The sequence below is a fragment of the Pogoniulus pusillus genome, chromosome 21 (assembly GCF_015220805.1).
Source record: "Pogoniulus pusillus isolate bPogPus1 chromosome 21, bPogPus1.pri, whole genome shotgun sequence".
Classification (NCBI taxonomy): domain Eukaryota; kingdom Metazoa; phylum Chordata; class Aves; order Piciformes; family Lybiidae; genus Pogoniulus; species Pogoniulus pusillus.
Genome location: NC_087284.1, coordinates 8,640,564 through 8,665,023, shown reverse-complemented (window position 1 = coordinate 8,665,023; position 24,460 = coordinate 8,640,564). Strand labels below are relative to the sequence as shown.

General features: G+C 40.2%; 1 protein-coding gene across 3 annotated transcripts in view; it reads right to left on the bottom strand.

The window, feature by feature from the left end:
* RELCH (RAB11 binding and LisH domain, coiled-coil and HEAT repeat containing) overlaps positions 1-24,460 on the bottom strand; it is an 80,779-nt gene that overhangs the window by 54,220 nt on the left and 2,099 nt on the right. For all 3 annotated transcript variants that reach the window (XM_064160845.1, XM_064160843.1, XM_064160844.1), the window contains exon 2: positions 6,713-6,802. In XM_064160845.1, coding sequence (XP_064016915.1) covers positions 6,713-6,802 — 90 coding nt within the window. The remainder of the gene's footprint in view (positions 1-6,712; positions 6,803-24,460) is intronic.

The following is a 24,460-nucleotide window of genomic DNA, read 5'->3' as shown; positions in this document are numbered from 1 at the left end:
TTTAGAGCATCTCACATGTATATTGCAGCTTGAAATGTTAAAGGCCTGTACCTCTGCAAAAGGCAGAGAAAATGGTCTTCTTATATCTATCTACGGTTAGAGCATCTCAGGGAACCTATTTAAGTAATTACCAGGTAATTACATGCATTTCATTCATTCCCACATTAATCTAATCACACTTGAAGATGGTTAGCAGAAAGGATTGTTTTACTTCACTGGGACAGATGAGCACAGAACAGCTCCCACTGAAGTGTTAAATAGATTACCTAACGTTTCCTTTTCCTTCCGGGTTAAACTGAAAATGTTGCAGCTGCATTTAATAAGAAAGTATTAATGAGATTTAAAATCACTGCCTAGAAAGAATTTGCCATGGCACTTTGAAATATTTGCAGAGGACAATGCATGGCAGAAACACCACATTGGCTCTTGCTTGTAAGAATTGCTACTGAAGACTGCACATAAAACATTTTCCTTCCTCTTTTGAGCATTTGCTGCTAAGAACTTTTTTCATAGTGAGCATGCATGGAAAAAAAGATTCACTCAGTTTGCATTTATCCATAAAAACTGAAGGAGTAACTACAGTACATCACATTTGCTACATGAAAGTAACTTGTTTGATGCACAGAATTTTACTGCAGCAATACAAAAGCACAACTGAGGATACAATGAGTAAGATACGTAAACATCTCTCTAGTATTCAGCAATGCTGATCTGCAAATACTTCTGTGCAACAAAGTTAGAAAATGCTCTTGTAGTCAAGTATCTAAGAATTTTAGCACTTCCTTGCATTTGAACTACTAATTCACAGTTACCATTCTAAGTGGTTACTAATTTGTTAGCTTTTGAACAACGTAAGGAATTCAAATCAAGTAATTCTTCTGATGGAAATGACTGTATGGTAACATTTTCTTCTAGAAAACATTTTCCAAGACCAGAACAGTTGCAGATCAGGAGTGCCCTGCACTAGAATGGTAGAAATAATGAAATAAAAAAAAGTTGGGATAAAACAACATAAATCAGAAAAACTCAGGAATCCCATTAAGGAAAATAGGAGTAAGACATGTCTGAAGGCATAGAAAGCCAAAAAGCCTCATGTCAGACAAACCCATGTCAGACGGCAAGAATTCATTTTTAGCCAACTGCCTCGATGCTGAAAATGCTTAGCAGCCATGAAGACTTTACACATTACACCTTGAAAGATTACTCTGCTGCATGTTTCTTTATAGATGGTGGAAGATTCTGAACATAATACATTTGAGAAGTTGTCCCTTTGCAGTATATAATAGCCACATAATTCTACTATAACAAAACACTTATATCGCATCTACTAAGTCTTCCTAATACCATCATTGTAATTACCACTGTACAGACACTGACATATCCAAGTCACAAATTCAGCTGTACTTTGAAGATGGTTTGCAGTATGCTTTTTTTAATGCAAGCATAAATATTGGTGAATAGCTACAACATAAGTTCAAATCTGAAACTGCAACAAAGAGCTCTTTGTTTCAGAAGCTATACTGAAATGCAATCCACTGCAGAAATATGTCATGACTTTTATCCCAACATGTGTATTAATGAAATGACACTGGAAATCCCCATTTGTTGATGATATGGCATGCTCTTAAACAAAAAAGTTACATGTAACTCCTTTCTTGGTAACCATTGTTACTGACTTCTAAAAAAAACAACAACTTGATCTCTCTTCCCTCCCCCTCCTTTGTTGCAAAGTTTATGTACCTTAGAAAAGCAAAGCATTGACAAAGCCAGCTGAAGTTTAACTTCATGCTTGACTCATAGCATGAATGCAGTTGTATTTGGTGAAAGGACCTGATACTCTTAAAGGACAGGGCAATTTTGCTGCAGAAAGCCTAGGAAAGGACAGAACTAAATTGATGCTCCTCTACTCAGGATACTTGGAAAAGCAGAGACAGAAATGTAGAGCTCTGAAGTTGATTAATCATCATACAAGCAAAGGGCATTTCTGAACACTCTCTTTTGATTTATGGAAGAAAACTGCTCAGAATTTAAGTGGTTTTCTTGTATTTTCTTTTGATAAGGTACTCAAATTTCTACAGATACCACTTGGAAAAAAAAAATTACTTCAACTTACTTAAACCAGCTAAATACTTCAAGCATACGACTTAGCACTAGACAGAGGTTTTCAGATTACTGATTTTTAAATGTCTCCATTTTCATAAAGCTCATCTAATACATCTTAAAACATTAAATGCATACGAGAAGCAGGCAGCTTATCTGCTCAGCTTCAAAGGTGAACAATGGAAGTTTTCTCAAGGGTTTTATTCTATTCACTCCCATTTCTTAGTGGCTTTGTAAGTTATTGAACCATAGATTGAGAAGCTAGCTCTAAAGGACAACGTGTGATCTGGGCTATTTATCAAGTCTAGAGATACATGAGCAAGCAGCCTTGTTGGGCCAAGGCCAAAAGAAAGGAAGAAGAAACAAACAACAAAAATATTCAGTACTTGCTTTTGTATAAGCAGTATTTTTTTCAGCATGTATTGGAATTTTGCATCCTACGTGTGAATTATTTTGTCAGATTTTGCATACTTCAGTAAGAAGTCCTTCAGACAACACTAGAAAGGTAATTTTACGTTGTGAAGCCACTTCTCTGAAGTACTTGCTTATGTTGCTTCCCTCAAATTTGGACATATGACAGGTTTTGTTGTTGTTTATTTTTTAACTACCCTTTTGAGTTATTCCTTCTCCTAAAGTAAACCTAGAACTCTAGATGTCCTAAATTATGCCCTCTAAAATGTGTATGACATCTCGTTATGTCTGATGGATTTGTGCAAACATTTTGAATTCGTAGGAAGAAATGTAAATTCTGTGACTACAATTAAAAGTGAAGCCACTCTCACAATATACTTAAAGACCTGAGGTTTCTTGAAGTCCTATTCCTCTAACACAAGTCCTAAGAAGAAAAGAAGTGACCACATTTAGAGGCAGTGTGAATCATGGAACATGAATAGACCTTAACCAGACCTGAAGCTGTTGTTTTGGCGACTCGTTTCTCATTTCGATAGCACACGATTTTTACAGAGCTTAGACAAAAAGGCTCTGTGAAAAAACAGACATTGTGAACCTAAGTCTAGATAAAGGAAATCCTCCAAAATAGTCAAGTGGATTTTGAACCTGTTTCTTCCCTTCAAATTCTGACAGGGACAGTATTTTATTCTGCTTATCACAGACACATAGCCTAGCCAGAAAGCAGTGATTAATGCAGGGACATCTGAGAACACACATGATTGAACTGGAGCTTAATGATGAGAATTAATGTTATTAAAATTGAGAACATAACACTGCGGTTTTAAAATGATCAGATTCTCCAAAGAGTAGATGTCAAATGCAGGTTAGCTACACTACGTATTTTGAATTATGGAAAGTAAGAGTTTTAGATCACAAACATACCTGTGCATTCGGTCAGTTTAAATTGTGGCAAAAGACTCAGTTCCTTAGATTGAATGCCAGATGACCTATTTACACCAAAAGCTGTGAGTATTTGACCTCAAATTAAGCATACTCTTATTCCATGGGAATGGAACGAGTCTTCCATTCTCTGGTTGTGTCACAAAAATTACTACTTGGAGGAGGTTTACTAATCCTAATAAACTCTTCAAACCCAATTCACTTTAACACCATTTTGGCACTTAATACATGAATTCAGATTCAAGATTTACTAGTCTTAGAGAAGAAATTGTTTCCATCTTGTACACTGCAAGCATTAGGGATGCATACAGTTTTTGAACCTCTTTGTGAATGACATTACTCAAGTATTGTGCACTTTGCTACACAGCAATCTGTGTTAAAAAGACGTAGGTAAGGAAGAAAATGGATGTTTTCCAAATTGCAGTTAGTTCTGCCATGCTCATCCACAACCTGACTAGCTTTTGAGACTTGCATCTTTTCGGCCAGGCTGGCAACAAAAGTTTTAGGAAAGAGTCAGTTAGCTTCATTCAATCAGATTTTCCAAGTGCCAAGTTCACACTAACTCTGCAAAGACCTATCTGCTTCCAGGCCAAAATTTTATTCAAATGCCAGATGGAATGAACTGAACTAACAGATACGAAATTCATTTCAGCCAAGAGCATCTCTAGTTACTTCCAGGAATTTTTGGATTGGTAAAATAAAAAAATACGGTAGCTAAGTCTAATACCATCTGCAGGGGCAAAGAGAAATAGGATGGCTTTGGGCATTTTTTCATTTGATGCTTTCTAACATTGCCATGTTATAAAAGTATTTCTAACTGAGTATGTTCTAACTCCCATTTTAAAATCTCTTTCTTATTCAAGACCTGTTTCTTTTACTGACTGATGTGCATTTATTCTCTATCCTTTACTTGACATTTGACTATGGAAATGATAAGGAAATCATGAGTTCTGTTCAAACAGTGAAAAAGAAAGATAAGAGCATGAGAAAGGTATTTGGAAAAAGAAACTATTCAAACCTTACTCTTGAGAGCTACCAAGAAAAAAAATATGGCTACCAGATAGCATGGCCTCGAGCTTCAACAAAAAATTACAATTTTATCTCCTGAGGATCAAATTTCTTCACTAGGAAGAATGAATATGCAAAGAAATCAGCAGGATGGACTTCCAGTTATGGTTCAAGCTGCATTTGTGCAGCTAAGAACTATTTCAAAAGCAGGTTTAAGCCAGAATTTGTTTAAAGAAGGGACTGGAAATGAAAACCTTGTGAAACCTCTACTGCCAAATGTGCAAACTAAATACTTAGAAGTTTTCTGAAGTATATTGCTCCTGCTGACAGTTTTAAACAGAACTGAGGTAAAAGATTTTAAGGAATTACAACCAAAGCAGAATTTTAAGTAGAAACTGGGTATTTTGGAAAACTCTGAATCTTTCCAAACATCCAGAAATAATATCTGGTCTTGCTTTGTTCAAGTTCTGTCACTTCTTAGTAATTCTTCAAAGAACCCCTTTGAAGGAACACAGAAATATACTGTACATATCCTGCCGTATCATTTGCTTGTTTATTACATGTGGTAGTCAACTGATACTCTCTGATCTTCAAAAGTCTCTATTTTAGGATGTACTTAATTCAATTTAGTATTCAATTTTAGGATATATTGATTTCATACTGGAAACAATCACTATTTGGTCATTAATGTTCCATCAGAAGATTAATGGTTCTACTGGATGTCAATTCTGATTAGCCTTTATTTTCTGTGAGCATTTCTAACCCAATTCAGTTAAAGACAGCTCCAAGCGAACACTAAACTACCTCTTTCAATAATACTATGGCCAAAAAAATCAGTAGAAACAGGAAAACTACCAAAATCATGGAAAAAATGAAAATATTCAGAATTTGCTTGTTTCTTCCTTGTATTCCAAGCACAATACAGACATACTTAGGTTCCTTAAACACTTGGTTTAGAAAACTAGCTGTGTATTTACAAGCATTGGTTCTTTCAAACTGACTACACCTATGGAAAAAAGACAATCATTAGATAGTAATAAGAATCTAGGAGTTTCCATACAAACTGAAGAACAACAAGTACCTATAGTTCTAAACCAAAGCACCAAAATATCTCAATTTGCTTCAAGTTTTGGAATGTAATCCACTCCTTTACCTCAGAAACACTGACCAGGGAAGAAAAATATTTTCCCCAACATTTTTTCTTTCTTCTCTTTGAGTCAATCCTGGCTGACATTTTGAACTGACTGAGAAATGAAGTTTCAGAATCAAGGTCTTTTACAGAACTATGTTTCACCAGTCTTTGCTTAAGAATGTGGCAGTGTCTCTGCTAGGCAGTTCAGAGCAGAGACACAGCAGTTTGCAGAACACAAGTCACTGGCATGGACAACCTTTGTGTCCTCATGATATTAAACAATATTAACTGACAAGAAGCAAACAATTCTGCAGCAATTTCTAGAGAGCTTTTGTGGCTTCCTGTGTATCAGCTGTGAATAACTTAATACCTGATCTTACAAAAAAAGCCTGGATTAGAGAGACACAGCTCACATGCAAAAGAGATTACTATAATCGTTTCAAATCTAAGATAAAAGCAGTCTCTGCCTTTGATGAAATAATCACAAAATCCAAAATTACAAATGCCAGAGGCTTCTGAATTCCCAACAGCTTCAGGAGGCAAAAGCACCCCCCTGCCACTTCTTTGAAACAATCTTATGCTGTGAATCAAATCAAATGGGAGAGAAGAATTATGACCTGTAGCAATTAAGATTTATGGAACTGAGAAAATCCCAAATTTACTCTGGGTTTGGTAATGCATTTTGGATCTATACATGAGCTATATTTAAGAGATGAGTTGCTGCAGATCACATCAGAAAGCTACCACCCATGTAGTAGTCACAGAGTCTGTCAGAGGCTACAACAATCACAGACTATTATATGTAATATTTCAGCATATGTTTCACCTAAACAGCAGTAGTCACCAGGCAATATCAAGATATTGTTAACACTGTCAAAACCTGGGGACAACTTTTAAGCATACTGCTTGCTTCTATCCTGGTGACATAAAGAAGTGCATCTGCCTGAATATTTACATTGATCACAAGAGAAGTGTCTGAAATGTGATCATTTCAAGTGACCAGTTAAACCATCACGGTTAAATCTTGTCTTCTCAGGAATCTTCATTTAAATACTTACAAGAGAAACAAAACAAGCTGTGAATTTAGCATTCTGTAATTCCTAAATCATCCAAAACACTTACCTGCTACTCTTTCTTCTGCCTCCCTATTGCCATCATCAGAGTATCTTGCAAAATCTAACGAATCAAGAGTACTGATGCTTCCAGCACGATCTTAAAGGGGAAAGGGGGAGAAAAAAAGAAAGAATTAAAAACCCCAAATCCTGACAAGTTGAGTGGCTTTGACATTCAAAGTTACAACATCTTGTCATTTCAGAAACGACAAACCAAACGCTACTCAAATGTTTTGCAAGACTGTAATTTTATTGCATTTTCTCCATGTTTCTAAATGTCCAAGTAAAAAGTATCTCAGTGATCTGGAAAAAAAATACAGCATTATAGCAAGTTCAGTGAAGAGACACTTTAAGAAATTCACCCTTCACCCCACAAAAGGCAGCATTTCTACCCTGTACACAGTAGATGAGGAGCAGTGCAGTGCTGTGTAGTACTTCTTCTTTTCCACAAGGACCTTTCATAGAATCATAGAATCAACCAGGGTAGAAAAGACCTCCAAGATCATCCAGTCCAACCTAGCACCCAGCTCTATCCAATCAACTAGACCATGGCACTAAGTGCCCCATTCAGGCTTTTCTTGAACAACGCTAGGGACAGCAACTCCACCACCTCTCTGGGCAGCCCATTCCAATGCCAATCACTCTCTCTGGCAAGAACTTCCTCCTAGCATCCAGCCTATACCTCCCTCGGGACAACTTGAGACTGTGTCCCCTTGTTCTGTTGCTGGTTGCATAGGAGAAGAAACCAACCCCACCTGGCTACAGCCTCCCTTCAGGTAGTTGTAGACAGCAACAAGATCACCCCTGTGCCTCCTCTTCTGCAGGCTAAACACCCCCAGCTCCCTCAGCCTCTCTCTCCTCATAGGGTTTGTATTCCAGGCCTCCCCCCCCAGCTTTGCTGCTCTTCTCTGGACATGCTCCAGTATCTCAACATCTCTCTTGACATGCAAATGAAGGTGCACAAAAACTCAGACACAAAACATTCTGCAACAAGATTCAAGCAGTTCTGTTCTCATGGTACAAACCCCCCAAACTACTATTTCCTTTCAAAACCATTTTAAGGCGTATTAACGTGACCAAGTGTTTCTCTACATATCATCTGATCCAGCTATCCAATTCAGTACATACCCATTTTGTACAGCATGTCCTAAATTCCTCAGCAAAATGGCAGCAAGGTGAGTACAGTCCATGCTATTGCATGGAGCACACTGCAGAATGAAACTGTTACTTAAAAAAAAAACACCAAACCAAATCAAGAAATTCAGTAACCAGCACAAGGTTTTGATTTGACCATGACATTTTTCATTTCAGAAGGGGAAAAAAAAAGGCAAGAAAAGTAAATAAAATGCAATTTTGATGATTTCAGGTCTGCTAAAGCACACATTTGCTGGTTTATGAGAAAAATTTGCAAAGCTATTACCCAGTGACAGAATCCAAAATGAAGAGAACACTCTCCTGTCAGAGTTGAACATGCAGAAATGAGATTAAGTAACTTAGAATCTTTTCCCTCTTTTTGAAATTAATTTTTAGGTAGCAGCTCAGAAATAAATGTAATTACACTAGAGCTCTTGTCACCTTAACAAAGAACAAATTCCATAAGGCTGTCACAAACCCCTCAGAGCTGTCAGTGGAAACAGAAGCCATTTCATCAACTGTCAATCAAATACTGCTGTGACCAGCACAAACTTTTGAAATTCTTCCTCAATTCTGCATTTTGTAAAAAAAAGGGGGAAAAAAAAGAGTAGAAGAATGTATTAATGAGTTTCTTTTCTGTACATTTGAGCCTACCTTCTAAGGTCTTGTGACATCCGCTTTACTAGACTGAAATAAGAACATCTGGACTAAAACTTAACAAATCATCTACACTCCACTGAAAACTAGTCTTAATCTGCCCTTCCCAAGTTTCAATCCATTCCCTCTCATCCTGTCACTACAAGCTCTTGTGAAAAGTCCCTTCCCAGCCTTCTTGTAGGCCCCCTTCAGGTACTGGAAGGCTGCTACAAGGTCCCCCCAGAGCCTTCTCCAGGCTGAATGGCCCCAACTCTTTCAGCCTGTGTCCATAGGGGAGATGCTTCAGCCCTCTGATCATCTTCACAGCCCTCCTCGGGACTTCAAATATTAGGAAGAAATTTTTTACTCTAAGGGTGGTGAAACACTAGAACAGGTTGTCCAAGAAGGTTGGGGATTCTCTTCCTCTCTGGAGGTGTTCAAGGCCTTAAGCATCCTGATCTAGTAGAATGTGTCCCTGCCCATGGCAGGGAACTAGAACTAGATGATCTTTAAGGTCCCTTCCAATTCAAACCATTGTATGAATTGATGAATACTGAAATTACCTACTCTAGCCAAGTTACACAGGAACAAAAGTAAAGTGGCTGGTGACTCTAACTTGCCTTTTGTAGGGACATAAAGTGTACAGAAGTATACAGTTTATCTTTAAACAATATTTCTTTTCCCATGACTATGCTTCATCATTCAGGTAATGAAACAGACTAGTGCTCTTCAAGTCTCTATAGACTCACTGCTCATCTGCAAATGCTACTCTTATCTATTGCATTTTTGCCAGATGAGAATTCAATAATTCTCTCTAAACTTTTCCACAGTACTCAGCAGCACAGTATTAACTCTTCTTTTCATAGCACCTTTGCCAAATCACAGAATCACAGAAAACATGCAGTTGGAAGAGACCTCAAAGATCATCCATTCCAACCTCTGAGCCAGCACTGAAGGATCAACACTAAACCATGGCCTTATGCCTCCACAGGCTGCTTAAACACCTCCAGGGATAGTGACTTCACCACTGCCCTGGGCAGATCATTCCAATGCTTGATAACTCTCTCTGTGAAGAAGTATTTCCTGGCATCCACCCTCAATCTCCCCTGGTGCACCTTGAAACCATTTTCTCTAATCCTGTCACTTGCCATTCAAGCAGAAGAGGCAACTCCAACCTTCCTTCGGGTAGTTGTAGAGAGCAATGAGGTCTCCCCTCAGCCTGCTCAAGCCTGAACAACTCTAGCTCCATCACATGCTCCTCGTAGGCCAGGTACTCCAGGCCCTTCACCAGCCTCACTGCCCTTCTCTAGACATGCTCCAGAACCTCAATGTCCTTCCTGCAGTGAGGGGCCCAAAACTGAATACAATACTCAAGGTGTGGCCTCACCAGTGCTGAGCACAGGAGGACCATCATGTCCCTGTTCCTGCTGGCCAGAGTGCTTCTACTACAAGCCAGGATGCTATTGACTGTTATGTACATAAACCAGATTTTATATATGGGAAACCATATCTAGAGGCATTAAGTTCAGTTCAGAAGTAAGTATGAATTTTGCAACCACATCAGCCTAAGGCTTCAGACAACATTCACAGATCTCAACAAAAAGCTGACACTTGAGAACAGTGACCCGGTCTCATATACAGCATCGCTATGGTCAAAGCAGAAATACAACTCTGCTTCCTCCTGTAGTCTTGCCAGCTTCACAGATCAATTTTCCATTTCTCATATGAAGCAGGTAACATTAGAGAAACTGCTCAAATATGATGTGGTAAACTAAACCACACTACAAGTACTAAAGCATGCAAAGCCACAAGCAACAAACTGGTGACGCTTTAGAGGCAAAAAAAGACTCTCTCCCCAACAACTGATAAAACAAATCGAACCATAAAACAAATTCATTTGCCAAAGCAGCCAGAAACTCCTTGGTACACCTGGGTACAACCTCCCTTCCTGAAGTATCTTATAATCTTACATTTTACTCTTCCATAAAGGATACACCTGCTTAATGAAGGACCAGAAGGTGAAAGTGGTACCTCCCTGATGGCAATGCAATGGCCTCATTCACCAGGCAAACAAGCAGGGCTGTTTAAAGTGGAATCAGCAAAGGAAGGGCTGTGCTCAGCCACGCAGCTCACCTGAGGAATGTGAAATCACCATTTTTCTGATGTACAAATCACTGTACTACATTGCACTGAGTGGAAGTATTTCAACAAAAGCTTTTCAACAACACCAGGATGGTTGGACTAGATGATACCCAAAGGTCCCATGATTCTATGAGTCATATGATTCAGAAAAGAGAACTACTTGCTGAACTGAAAGAGGAAGAGAAGGTGATTTTTGTTCTGCTATGTAGAGTGTAGATTTCTTCATTTAAGTTTTGCAATAAAAAAATTAAATAATAAGTTTAAGTTATTTGGTGAAGAATAATCCAAGTAGAATCTTGTAGGGGGAAACTGATGAAAAGGAGTACACTTTGGCTGAGTTTTGTTTCTTTCCTAGAAAAAAGCCAGTTGTGAGACAGCACTGGGAAGCCAATTTGCTGTCATGAGGCACATTCTTACCAACTGTCTCTTGTGCATGGATTTTACACTTCTTCAGTATCCTCAACACTTTTCTTTCTAATCAGCAATATCTAATTATTTTTATTGCTAAAGGGTTTCCCAGTAAATAGTGAAAAAAAGTAATTGCTGTCAGTTTAATGTTTCAGAAATGGTAAATCAACCTTATAGAAGAGTTTTGGCAAGCAGGTAGCAATGACTGCAGAAAATGTCTCATTGTAGTATGGAAAAAGAGATTGTCAGAGGTTACAAAAAAAAGTGAAACAAGCTTAGGCTTTTTGTAGCTCGTACCAGTGAAATGCCAAGAGATAGACTGGGATAGCAAAGGAGACCTTGTGTATAGTTCTTACCTCCACCACTGGAAAAGAATCAACAAAATAAGAAAACTAAGATCCATATTTGATACATAAAGCTAAGAAGTTTTTTATTTGCTGTTGAAATCTACCATGTTTTTAGTTTCAGAGGAAAGGAATTTTAATTAATTTCTTATTCCCAGAACTGTCAGCTCTATGATATGCAGGTTTCTGCTAACATCCTCTATTCCCTAGGCAAATTCTCCAGCCAAAATGAACCTCGCACCCAGCAAGAGGTAGGGAAGTGATTGTGACCTTGTACTCAGCACTGGTGAGGCTGCACCTCCAATACTGTGTTCAGTTGGAGCCCTCACGACAAAAAGCAATTGAGGTGCTGAAGAACGTCCAGAGAAGGGCAAAAGCAGCTGATGAAGTCTTGTGAGGAGTGTCTGAGGGAACTGGGATTGTTCAGTATGGAGAAGAGGAAGCTGAGAGGATATCTCATTGCTGTCTACAAGTCCCTGAAAGGAGGCTAGAGAAAGGTGATGATCAGTTTCTTGTCTCTGGTATCAAGTGATACGATGAGAAGAAATGGCCTGCAATTGTGCAGGGGAGGTTAGATTGGATATTAGGAGAAATATTTTTACTGGAAAAGTGGTCAGGCAGTGGAATAGGTTGCCCAGGAATGTGGTGGAATCACATTTGGAGGTGTTCAAGAAATGTGTGGACATGGCACTTTGGAAAGACGTTTAATGGCCATGGCAGTATTAGGTTGATGGTTGGACTCGATGATCATTTCCTATCAAAACAATTCTCTGTGATTCTGCGTGTGTGATCCCCTTCCACTGATATATGTAATAACAAAAGAGCTTAAGTTTAATTCAGTCTGGTGGTAAAAAGAGTTTATTTTGACCAGCTTACCTAAAGAGACACAAAAAGGGGCATAAGTCAGTTTCACAGTATATGAATGAAGAAGGGGTATGCTGCAGTCTTCTACTAAGATGCATAATTAAATCATCCTTACATGAGCACAACACTGTAGATCAGATAAAATCAGACAAACCAAGTGATACTACTTTATAGAAAAGCACAAGAGAAAACAAAAATGAAACCAAAAAAGGCCCAGCCCAAACCTTTCAGAAGCTATTTGAATTTACTTTGAAAACATCTAAATTGATTGCAAGAATTGCTAGTTGGTAGAGCACCCAATAAGTTATCATGTTTTCCCTAAGATCACAGGAAGTCATATCCTCATGTATCAACTACTAACCAAGCAAAGCATACAAAGACAAAAACCTCCTATCTTTTTCCTTGGAATTCAAAAAGTAGTAATCATGATACTATGCTTGTACAAGGCAAATTCACTTCGCACCTCTAAGAGTTCCCTTGTACTGAAAAGTATCTGCAACAAGACTGTTTCCATATATTAAATTGCTGAAATAATTGACTAACCACATTTTAAACTGATCAGAGAAAACTGACTACTGAAAATTTTGGGTTGATTAGCATCCATGTGGAACAAGATGCAGTGCCAATCAATATCAGAGCTGCTTTCCACTGGATGTTCTACATACTACACCAAAATCCCCGTTTAAGCCAGGCTTTATGTGAATTATGTGGCTATATGTAAGAAGAAACAGCTGTAGGCAGACAGCTCAGACATCACATGAAGACACAATCTTTCTTTGAAGATACTAAAAGTCCAAGGCCTGTTAGTCTGGATAATAAAGGCCCAAAGGGCCTAATAGACCCAAAGTCTATTAGTGTTATTCGTGTGGATAATAACTTACAGCTATCATAGTATTATAGAACTATCAGCTAGACTCTTCATGAATCTTCACACATCAGTGCTTGAAGAAGAAAAGAATAAACAATACTTTGCATTAAACCAAATCAAACCCAACCCAGACTTTGAAGGTATTATACTTGATTGTAATAATTCTACTTCTCCTTTACTGTAGCCTTTACCAAACAGGAACAGGCAGTACACCACGGGCTTGGGGAAAAAAAGGTGGAATAATATGAAAACTTGAAAAGCTTTAATGGAGTCCCTTCCACATTAAATCTAAGAACTGCTCATCACTAACACTAAAACAAGTGATCATCAATTAACAGATTCTATTTGTAGCTGCATTAGGTAGCAACTGAAATAGACAAACGAATTAAACTAATTCTCCACAAATTATTCTGCAGGTTCACCAGACAGCTCTCGAGCAATATTACTTTAAGAAGTCTTAATAGTTGCTATATTTAACACTTGCAATGTTTCTACTTGTTCCAAGCTTACCAATGCCACATCAGCCAGCAAAGCAAACTTGATCCATGGCAGCAGATACCTGATCTAGTATAAAATCTTTACAGTAGATAACAGGCTTCTGTTTCAATTTCTAAACCAATTTGCACTTGCAGAATAAACTGAACCAGACCAACACATTCCACTCCACTATGGTAACTCCAAGATGGTACTATTTAAAGGAATTAATTACATCAGACACTAAGTTGTAAGCATCTAATGCATCATCCTTTATTTGCAACTGCAAGTACTTCTTGCTCTCTCCCAGATGTTTTCACTTGGTGAGATCTGTTGAATATTCAAAGTTTGTGTGTTCTGAAAATAAGTCCTTGGATGATCAAATGAAAAGAATATCAAAGCTATTAGAATAAAATTAACTTTCAAGCTGTCAAAGCAATCCACTCAGAAATTACTGAGAAAAAGCATTCAAAATGATTAGATTAATACCAGTCTCTGATGGGCAATCCAAACCAGAGTGAAAACAGATGATCAATACATTTATCTCCTTCATATTACTAGCAAGTCATGAAAATTCACAGAAAGTATATGGAGGTAAAAAACCCATAAACTACTATGAGAAAACTAACGTATGCTTGCTGTTAAAGAACAAGAGAAACAAAGAAAGAAACACACACCAGATCAGTAAAACATACTTTGCAGAGACACTGCTGTAAAAAGATACAGCCCTTGCTCTCATGACAGGCACAAAGGAGAAAATAATGCAAGAGATTAAATTACAAAGAGCTGGATCTTGCGCCCTAGCACAGAAACAACACTCACTGAATCAGGTGGTACTTGAGCCAGTCTTGTGAAGAAGCATAGCAGTAAGACAGTGCTTTCGTGCAAGGCTTACTGCATGGACATTCTGAAGCAACATTCAAATGAGCTGTGTTTAAAAGTATTAAGATGGCCCTAAGCAAAGCTCCTTGAATGCTGCTGCAGCGAACATAGAGATCTGGATGTGTATGACCTTGGGGAAAGCATCAAAGACAGCATGGCTCCTACATATGTGCTGCAGTGCGTTTCAGCTACCAGAGCTTCCCAAAACAAGAAGGCTAAGGGAGCATGGCTTGGAGGTACTTCTTCCAGCACAAGACTATGACTAGTTTCTGCAGAAATCAGAAAGCATCAACAGTATCAAATTAACATCATACGCTTGATGTTACATCACTGCATTTCCCAACGTGTACCAACCCACCTGCATTACAAGGACTTTTCCATTCTCTGCAGTAACCCAGCTTTCTAAGACTCTTTGACACCAAGCAAAATTCTCAGTCTAGTCTTTACAAAGCTGTCTTCTCTGAGAGACTTCTTAATACAAGTACTTGTCTTAATTCTCAAGCATTGAGTTCTCTGTTTCCTTTATCTTTCAGTTCTAGTATGTTCCCATTTCCCTGAGTTCCACATAGAAGTGGAAAATGTACTGTCTTGTGCCCAGTTTTAACGAAGTATGTTAACACTGATTCTACAAAATGCTAAAAATTATTTTAAAGAATTAAAAACTAGCAACTAGAGATCAAAACACCACTCCTACAAAGATAGAGTGAGAGAGCTGGGGCTGCTCAGTCTGAATAAGAGTGGGTTCAGGAAGGATCTTAGGAACGTGGGCACCCACTCAAAGGGAGGACAGAGCTAGGCTCTTCTCAGTGGTGCCTGCTGCCAGGTCCAGACACAATAGGCACAATTTGAAATGCAGGAGATTCCCCCTGAACTTTTTCACTTGAGGGTGATAAATCACTGGCACAGGTTGCCTAGAGGGGCAGTGGAATATTCATCCATAGAGATGTTTCAAAGCCACCTGGACACAGTCCTGGGCAAACATCTGTAGGTGGCCCTGCTTCAGCAGGGTGATTGGACCATGTAACCTCCAGAAGTCCCTTCCCAATCTAACCATTCTGTGAGTTTTGCTATGATTTCTCTTAATCCAACAGCTTTGTCAAATGACAAAGCAGCTGATGGATCTCCCTTCTGACATCAAAACAAGATGAAGTACTTATTATTTACACAATAAATTTTTACTCTGTGAGTTTTAATGTGACAGTATTTCCTTCAATTCAACAACAAAGTAATCAGTTGCATTGCATCACCATCGTGAAGCATTATATTACAAGGAGGGAGGAAGTAAATTACCTTTCCCCTATAGTGCTCCAAGGGAAAAAGTTTAGTAAAGGCTTTTTCAACTTGGTTTGGTTTAAAAAGAATGACACAAACCCATCATCACCACAAGACCACAAAAAAACCCCAAACCAACACAGAATGTCAGTAGTATCTTGGCCTGTATCAGGAATAGTGTGGCCAGCAGGGCTAGGGATCTAATTCTGCCCCTGTGCTTAACACTGGTGAGGCCTCACCTCGAGTACTGTGTGCAGTTCTGGGGCCCTCACTGCAAGGATATTGAGGTGCTGGAGTGCATCCAGAGCAGAGTGCTGAGACTGGGGAGGGGGCTGGAGGGAATGTCTGACAAGGAAAGGCTGAGGGAGCTGGGGCTGTTCATCTTGGAGAAGAAGAGACCTTATCACCCTCTACAACCTCCTAAAAGGAAGTTGTAGTCAGCCCGGGGTCAGGCTCTTCTCGCAGGCAACCAGCGACAGGACAAGAGGGCATGGTCTGAAGCTGTGCCTAGGGAGCTTTAGGGTGGATATTAGGAAGCACTTCCTCACAGAAAGGCTGATTAGGCACTAGAATGGACTGCCCAGGGAGGTGGTGGAGTCACCATCCCTGGGAAAGATTAGAGGTGGCACTTCACAGAATCACAGACTGTGGTGGCATGGTTTAGCTGATGTCATGGTGTTGGTTCATAGGCCAGACTCGATGATCTTGGAGGTCTTTTCCAGCCTCAATGATTCTGTAATTCTGTTTACTGACAGCAATTTTAAAACTTTTTTCCTGATGGTAATAATTTTCACTTTATTTTTTGCACAGCCTGGTTAAATACACCTATTTGCAAGAGAGATTATTTTCTGAAAGAATGATGTGAATAATTATGGGGAAAAGGTTGCATTCTACACATCAATTGTAGCATGTTTAGATTTATTTGTTAGAATTAAGCAATGAATTTTTGTTTTTGCTAATTGTATCAAACAGCCTCAATGATTCTGTGAACAAGAAAACAACAAAAAATCCTACAATTTTACAGTTGTTTTTTGAACAACTTATCATCCAACAAGCTCAAAGTACTTTGTGCCATGACACAGGCAAGCACATCATAAATAACATAAATACAAGGCCTGCAGCTTTGACTACATCACTCCACATTTTAGCCTGTGCTAGAGAATTCAACTCAGTTTCTCAAACCTGTCTCTTTGCAGTACACTAAAAAGTAAACTTGAATAATACATTGAAGATGAAATTATAACTTTGAACATACAACAAAAGGGTTTGTGACTCATTTTATAGATTAATAGGAAAAAGACTTCTAATGCTATATTTTAAAGAGTTCCACATATGTAAGTTACATAACTCAGAATTTGTACAAAGCTTAGTTTAGCCTGAAAGTATGAGAACCTCCTGAAAAAAAAAGATTATTCTTCTATATTTTCAGTCATTCTGATTTCATAGAACTTACAAGTCCCACATTTAAAACTTTTTAAAAAAGAGGGATGATGAACTGCACACAGAGCAGCTTCCAGGGCAGCAGATCTCAATTCCTTGCTTACAAATATTAGACAAAGCTCTGCAATGGGTAATGAATCTCACAAAATTTGGAGTGCTCTCTCAGCTGAACTGAATTTACAAGTCACACCTTCAGCAAAAAATACAGTTCTCTAGAAGAAGGAAAGTTGGTAAGCTACCCACGGGACAGCAATGTGCCCTTGTGGCCAAGAGAGCCAATGGTAACCTGCGGCGCACTAACAGAAGTGTGTCCAGAGGTCTAGGGAGGTTCTCCTCCAGCTCAGCTCTGCCCTGGTAAGACCACACCTGGAATACTGTATCAAGTTTTGGGCTCCCTGATTCAAGAGACACAAGGATCTGCTGTAGAGAGTCCAACAGAGGGGTACGAGGATGATTAAAGGACTTGATCATCTCTCCTATGATGACAAGCTGAGAGAACTGGGGCTGCCTAGTCTTTAGAAGAAGGTAGAGAGGGGATCTTTCTAATGTTTATAAATAATCTGTGGGGTGGGTGCCAGTCCCTTTTTGGTGGTGTCCATAGTAGGACAAGGAAGAGTGGATAAAAGCTGAAACACTGGAAATTCCTCCTCAACATGAGGAAAAGCTGCTTTACTGTGAGGGTGACAGAGCACTGGAACAGACTGCCCAGAGAGGTTGTGGAGCCTCCTTCCCTGAAGACTTTCAAAACCCTATGTGGCCTGCCCTAGATCATCCTACTTCAGCAGAGGTGCTGGACTAGGTCCCTTCAACAGGTCCCTTCCAACACCTAAAATTCTATGCTTCCAGGGTTCAACTTATACAGAATTAAAATTATGTACAGGGGAGCTTAAACAAGCTTCCAAGGGTTGGTTCTAATTACTTATTGCTGTTTCACTTCTCCCCCTCCTCACTGCCCCAAATACCTCTTTTCTGTAACAGCAAAACCATCATCAGAAAGAAACTTCTTATTCAGAACAAAGCCAGCACACCTTGCCAAAGCTTTAAACCAACTTTAAACCGTGGTTAAACTCACACAACTGAACTAGCTGCACTGCCTATATATAGCAGTGCACTTCTGCCTTCCCTAACAGAGACAAATAACAGTAGCTCTGGCAGCAGAACAGAACAGGGGGTCAGGACTAATGCAACTAATTTTTCCATAGCAAATCCTTAACATATTGGGTTTGGCTGAGCTGTAGTTAGCTCTCCCCAGAGCATCTTTTGCAATGCTGTAGCTGTGTTGATGACACACCAGCATTTTGGCTACTGCTCAGCCAGGCAGCAAGGCTGTGCTTTTCCAGCATCCCCCCCAGCAGCAGGTTGAAGAGTGAGCAAGATCTTGGGAGGTGACACAGCTGGGCCAGCTGACCCAAACTGACTGTCATGGTTTGAGACAGGGTGTCTTTAAGAAATCATAGAGGACCTCCAGGAAGGCCAGAGCACCCAGGACATGTTGCTTCATTCCCATAATGCCTGCATCTCCATAAAACTGGCTGCAGAGTCAGTTTCTTCTCCCTCACTCTCTCTCTTTGCAGGATGGACCTTATCTCTGCTTTGCAGAGGAGGTTTGTAGCCTGACTTTGTCCTTGGCCAAGCTAATTTTTAGCTGCATGATTTTGGGCCTGATGAGTGTGGGATAGAAGTAGGGAGATATGGGGAGGCATTCAGGCCCTGGACTTTGGTCTGGTTCTGGAGGGAGGTTTGTGGAAACTTAGGCCAAAGGAGGCTTTTTGGAGAACTGTGGCCTATGGATTTCTTTTGTATTTTATATGTTTTGCACTGTAGCATGTAGTTTATAAAAAGCACTTCCATTTAGACTTCCAGTGATATGCTGTATTTCTATCCAATCCTGTGTGGAGTTCCTCTTCAACTACTTTAAAGAGCTGAAGAGCCTGTCCAGCTCCTTAAACACAGACACTGACCAAAGGGGTATTCCATGCCATATGATGTCAGCTCAGATACAAAAGCTATGTGAAAGAAGGAAGGGTGGGGGCACTTGTTAATAGAATTTGTCCTGGGGAGCAACTGCTGTGCATACTGAAGCCCTGCTCCCGGGGAGCGGCCGGACATTGCCTGTTGATGGGAAGCAGAATAGTATTTTTGCTTGCTTTTGCTTCCACATGTGGTTTGGCTTTTGCTTTGCCTTATTAAACAGCTTCTAGCTTGACCCATGAGCTTCTTAGTTATATTTTCCTTCTCCCTTGTCCATCTAAGAAGAGCAGTGATAGAGCAGTTTTGGTGAGTGCTGGCCCCCGCCCAGGGCCAAACCATCACACTCCTTTTTGGTGCGTTGGCTGGGAAACAAACCAGCAATCCCTTGTTTAGGATTGTTTCCCAGAGAACAGGAACGTATGAGTAAGTACTACAGTGTAAAATAAAACATGAATGTATACTTGCTACTTCTAACTTAATACTTACATGCCTAGTACTAGTGGTTACTAATGTCCTGCTGTCACTAGGGCCTACTGTCCTTCTTTGCCCATTGACGTCACGCTTATCTCATGGTACCTTGTTATTTCTTTGTGTAATGACACCCTTATGGGAACTAACCTCCTTTCTAATCTACTATTACATCCCACATCACCCCAGCATAGGTATCAGCCAAAGCTTAAATTATCCTCTCATCAGCACAGCTCCACAGTTGCAGAATCTTAAACTAAGAAGTTCATAAGCTAGGAAGTGCATCTCAACTTCTCAGAAACACCAGTGTAAGTAAAATGGAGAAGGGTTTAAAGTAGTAACAACTGGAGACAAGTTCATCTGGCTTCTCTGCCAGCAATGTCAACATCTATGAGCACTGTGAAATCTCTCAAGTTTCATACAGGTAACAGGTCAGTAGGGAACTTGACTCTCCTTACATACAAACCTCTTATTTTCTGTACTAAATTTAAAGACACAACATTTGGTCTGTTCCATCTGCTGATACCAGCAGCTTTGATGTGTACCTTTGCATCCTGTCCTTACTAAGAACCATTACACTTGCAAAAGACCTCTAAGATCAACGAGCCCCACCATCAACCAGATAACACATGCCCACTAAACCATGTCCCAGAGTGCCAAGTCTATATGGGTTTTTAACACCTCCAGGGATGGTGATTCCATCACCTCCCTGGGCAGGCAGTTCCAATGCCTGACCACTCTTTCAGTAAATAATTTTTTCCCAATATCCAACCTAAATCTCCTCTGGTGCATCTAGGGGCCAGTTCCTCTTGTTCTATGGATAGTCACTTGGGAGAAGATATCAACAGTCACCCCACTACAACCTCCTTTCAAGGAGTTGCAGAGAGCAATAAGGTTTCACCTTAACCTCCTCTTCTTCAGTTCCCTTAGGCACTTCTCCTAAGACTTGTTCTCCAGGCTCTCCATCTTCACTGCACTGTCTTTGGACACAGTCCAGCAACTCAATGTCCTTGGAGTGAGATGCTCAAAACTGCACACAGTATTGGAGGTGCAGCCTCATCAGTGCCAAATACGAGGGCACAACCACTTCCCTAGTCCTGCTACCCACACCATTTCTGATATAGGCCAGGATGCTATTGTTCAGACAACCAGCACCCCCAGGTCTTTTTCTGCTAGGCAGCTTTCCAACCACTCTGCCCCAAGCCTGTAGAGTTGTGTGGGGTTATGACTGAAGTGCAGGACACAGCATTTGGCCTCATACAATTGATCTTGGCCCACTGTTCCAGCCTGTCCAGTTCCCTTTGCTACCCTAATTCTCACTCAATTTTTTGTCAACTACAAACTTACTGAGGGAGCTCTCAATTCTTTCATCCAGATCATTAACAAAGATATTAAATAATACTGGGCTCAAAACGCAGCCCTAGGAAACACTGGCTGTGACCAGCCTCCAGCTGGGTTTAGTTCTGCTCATGACAACTCTCTGGGCTTGGCCATCCAGGCAGTTTTCTACCCAGCAAATGGTACACCTGCCTAAGCTATGAGCTGCCAGCTTCTCTAGAACAATGCTGTGTGAGACAGTGTCAGAGACTTTGACCAGTTACACAACACCCAATGCCTTCCCCATATCCACTAGGTGGGTCACCTGGCCATTGAAGATGACCAGGTTGGTTGAGCAGGGCCTGACTTTCATGAACCCATGCTGACTAGGCCTGATGCTCTGGCTGTCATGCACATGATGTGCAAGCACACTCAAGATGAACTGCTCCATAATCTTCCCTGATACAGAGGACAGGCTGACAGGCCTGTAGTTCCCTACATCCTCATTCTAGTCCTTCTTTCAGATGGTCACCACATCAGCAAGCTTTCAGTCAGCTGAAACCTTCTCTGCCAACCAAGACGGCTGATAAATGAAGGACAGTGTCTTGGCAAGCTCCTCTGCCAACTCCCTCAGCACTCTTGGGTGGATCCCATCTGGCCCAATAGTCTTGGGAGTGTCCAGGTGGCATAGCAGGGCAGTATCAACTGCACCCGCCTGGATTATGGGAGATACAGTCTATTCTCCAACCCTGTCCTCCAGTTCAAGTAGCTGAATACCCTCAGGACAACTGGCCTGACTGCAAAACCCTGAGGCAAAAGAAGACATCAAGTACCTCAGCCTTTCCCTCTTCTTTGGTGGGAATACTCCCACCACATGCAGTGAAGGACGGAGATTCTCCTTGGCTCTCTTCTTCTTCTTGATGTATTTGTGAACATGTTTTTTGTTATCTTTTATGAAAGTAGCCATATTGATTTCTACCTGGGCTTTTGCCTTTCTCATTTTCTTACTGCATGACCTAACAAGACCTCTGTACTCTTCTTCAGTTGCCTGCTCCTCCTTCCAAAAGTAAACTCTCTTGTTTTTTTCCCCTGAGCCACAGTCAAAGCTCCTTGTTCAGGCACGCTTAGCAGAGAAGCACCTTTCCTAAATCAGGTAGTAAAACTTCTGTCTCACCCAGAAGCCCTCATTCCACCTCACAGCATCTGGAGAGATAGCTAACAAGACTAGATGTTTTTGTTTACTTCTTTTACGCTACTTGAACTGATGACAACAAAATACCTAACAATCAAGGAATTGATCATTAGAACAACTGAAAATACTTGTCTCCTCCTCAGTTTCCTATCATACTTAGGCTACCATTTATGCTGAGATATAATAGTTTTGAGGTAGCCCTGTTCTACTATACATTGCCACAACACAAAAATCTGGGGAAACACTGATCATGACAAGGGTCTGCACATCATCACAATGTCTGTAACTCAGGCTTGAGAGCCATTGCAAGGACATTCCTCTATCATAAAAACACAATCAATATGCTCATTTCATGTGACTTTTTCCAGTGGGACCCATCCGAATTCCAAAGGTTACAAGCAAAACCAGAGAGATCTTTCACAATGTCTGAAACAAAAGAATCCCAAACCGTAAACAAAACCAGGAGCTTGCTATGAAGAAGCATCAATGCTTTGTGTTTCTGCACTCAGCTTAAAATAACTGGAACCGAGTCTCCAGAAAGGAACAAACAAACTCAGTTTGGAAACTCACAGAAATTACCTGAAAAACACAGATGTAACATAAATGTTCAAGCTCCTTGTTTGCAATTTTCATTGAAACTATCTCAAATTTTCACAATTCAGAGCTTTTGGAGCCATAAAGAAAAATAAATGACAGGGTTTAAGATTAAAGCTAGTTTTAACAGTGTAAGCTGCATCCTTTCAGGAAATGGCACTTGCCAAGCATTAGAAATCAAAGGGCATTTTATCAATCACATGGGGAAAAAAAAGAAGTTTTATCACCCACTATGCTCAAGCTTGAATTCTGATCATATGGATATAGGGGAAAACAATCAAAGTTCAGGAACAGGGATGAGAAATGTGCCAGTTTCATTCCTAAATTTCCAGTGTCTCAATTTACAGTGTGCTTTCTTATGCAAAGATGATATGAAATGGAATATAAATTCAACTTTGATGTGCAGGTGATAACCAAAGCTTTGCAAATGATCTGGAATACTGCATGAAGGAGGGACTACCAAACTGTATCGCTCACTAGAGCAGCGTTAGAAATAGCCTTGTAGATGTGCAGCTACTGCTTTTGAAGTCCATGGAAGAAGCTGTCATAGAAGCTTGGGAAAACCTAGCAGAGATACAGGACATGAAGGATGACTGTACACAAGTGCTGTGCATCTAAAGAAATAGTAGTGACTTCTTGACAAAGTCTATTTGCTTCCAACTAGAAGAGCAAAGCTGCTAGGCACAATACCCATTTTGATGTTTTTTCATTAAAATACACCTTAATCTCTGTTCACAGCAGTGCTTTTGCAAAAAGCTAAGAAATCCCAGTCATCTGACTATCATTTGCTTCTGTAACCAAGTGCTCTGAGGCATGGTTTAAAGAAAAAACAGCTTTTAAGTCACTAGCTGATCACATGCCAGTTGCTTAAATCCCATGATATTCCATTAAAATCTCTTTACAGAAGCCTATAAAGGTAACAAAAAACCCAAAGAAGTTCCACTGTGTACTCATAGTTCAGCTTGCCTAAAAGGCTTCTGAGAAGTGGCAATGAATACTTGCACTGAAATTCTCCCATTCTGTATGGAAACACTCGGTACAAAAGCTTTCCATTGCTCCATGGAAATCCTCAGGCAGCATTCCAAACATACTTCACATTCAATAAGAATTGCCAGTCACACTTTACTTCATCTGCTCAAATTACCAAAAACCTCAGTGTAAAACCACAGAAATTCATCTCACTTGGGGGCAGGGAGGAGCAGGTGCAAAGCTAGCACTGAGAAGACATTCTGACTTCAGCTATCAACACAAATAAAGAACTTTTTTTTCCTTCGTTTGACCACATTAAGAATTATTTTTCACTAAAGCATAAATTCAAATGACCTTAAAATGACAGTCATACCAAACTGCTATTTTCTGCACCATTTCTACAAGGAAAACTATTCATAGAATCAAGAATCAACCAGGTTGGAAGAGACCTTCAAGATCATCCAGGCCAACCTAGCACCCAGCCCTGGCCAGTCAACTAGACCATGGCACTAAGTGCCTCATCCAGGCTTTTCTTGAACACCTCCAGGGACGGTGACTCCACCACCTCCCTGGACAGCCCATTCCAATGGCAAATCACTCTCTCTGTGAAGAACTTCCTCCTAACATCCAACCTATACCTCGCCCAGCACAACCTGAGACTGTATCCCCTTGTTCTGTTGCTGGTTTTGGCATGTTAAAGTGAGAGAAGCTACCTGCACTACTCTTACCTACACTCTCTCAAATTCCCAAGTGAGGATCCATGAATGTGGGGATAACAGACTG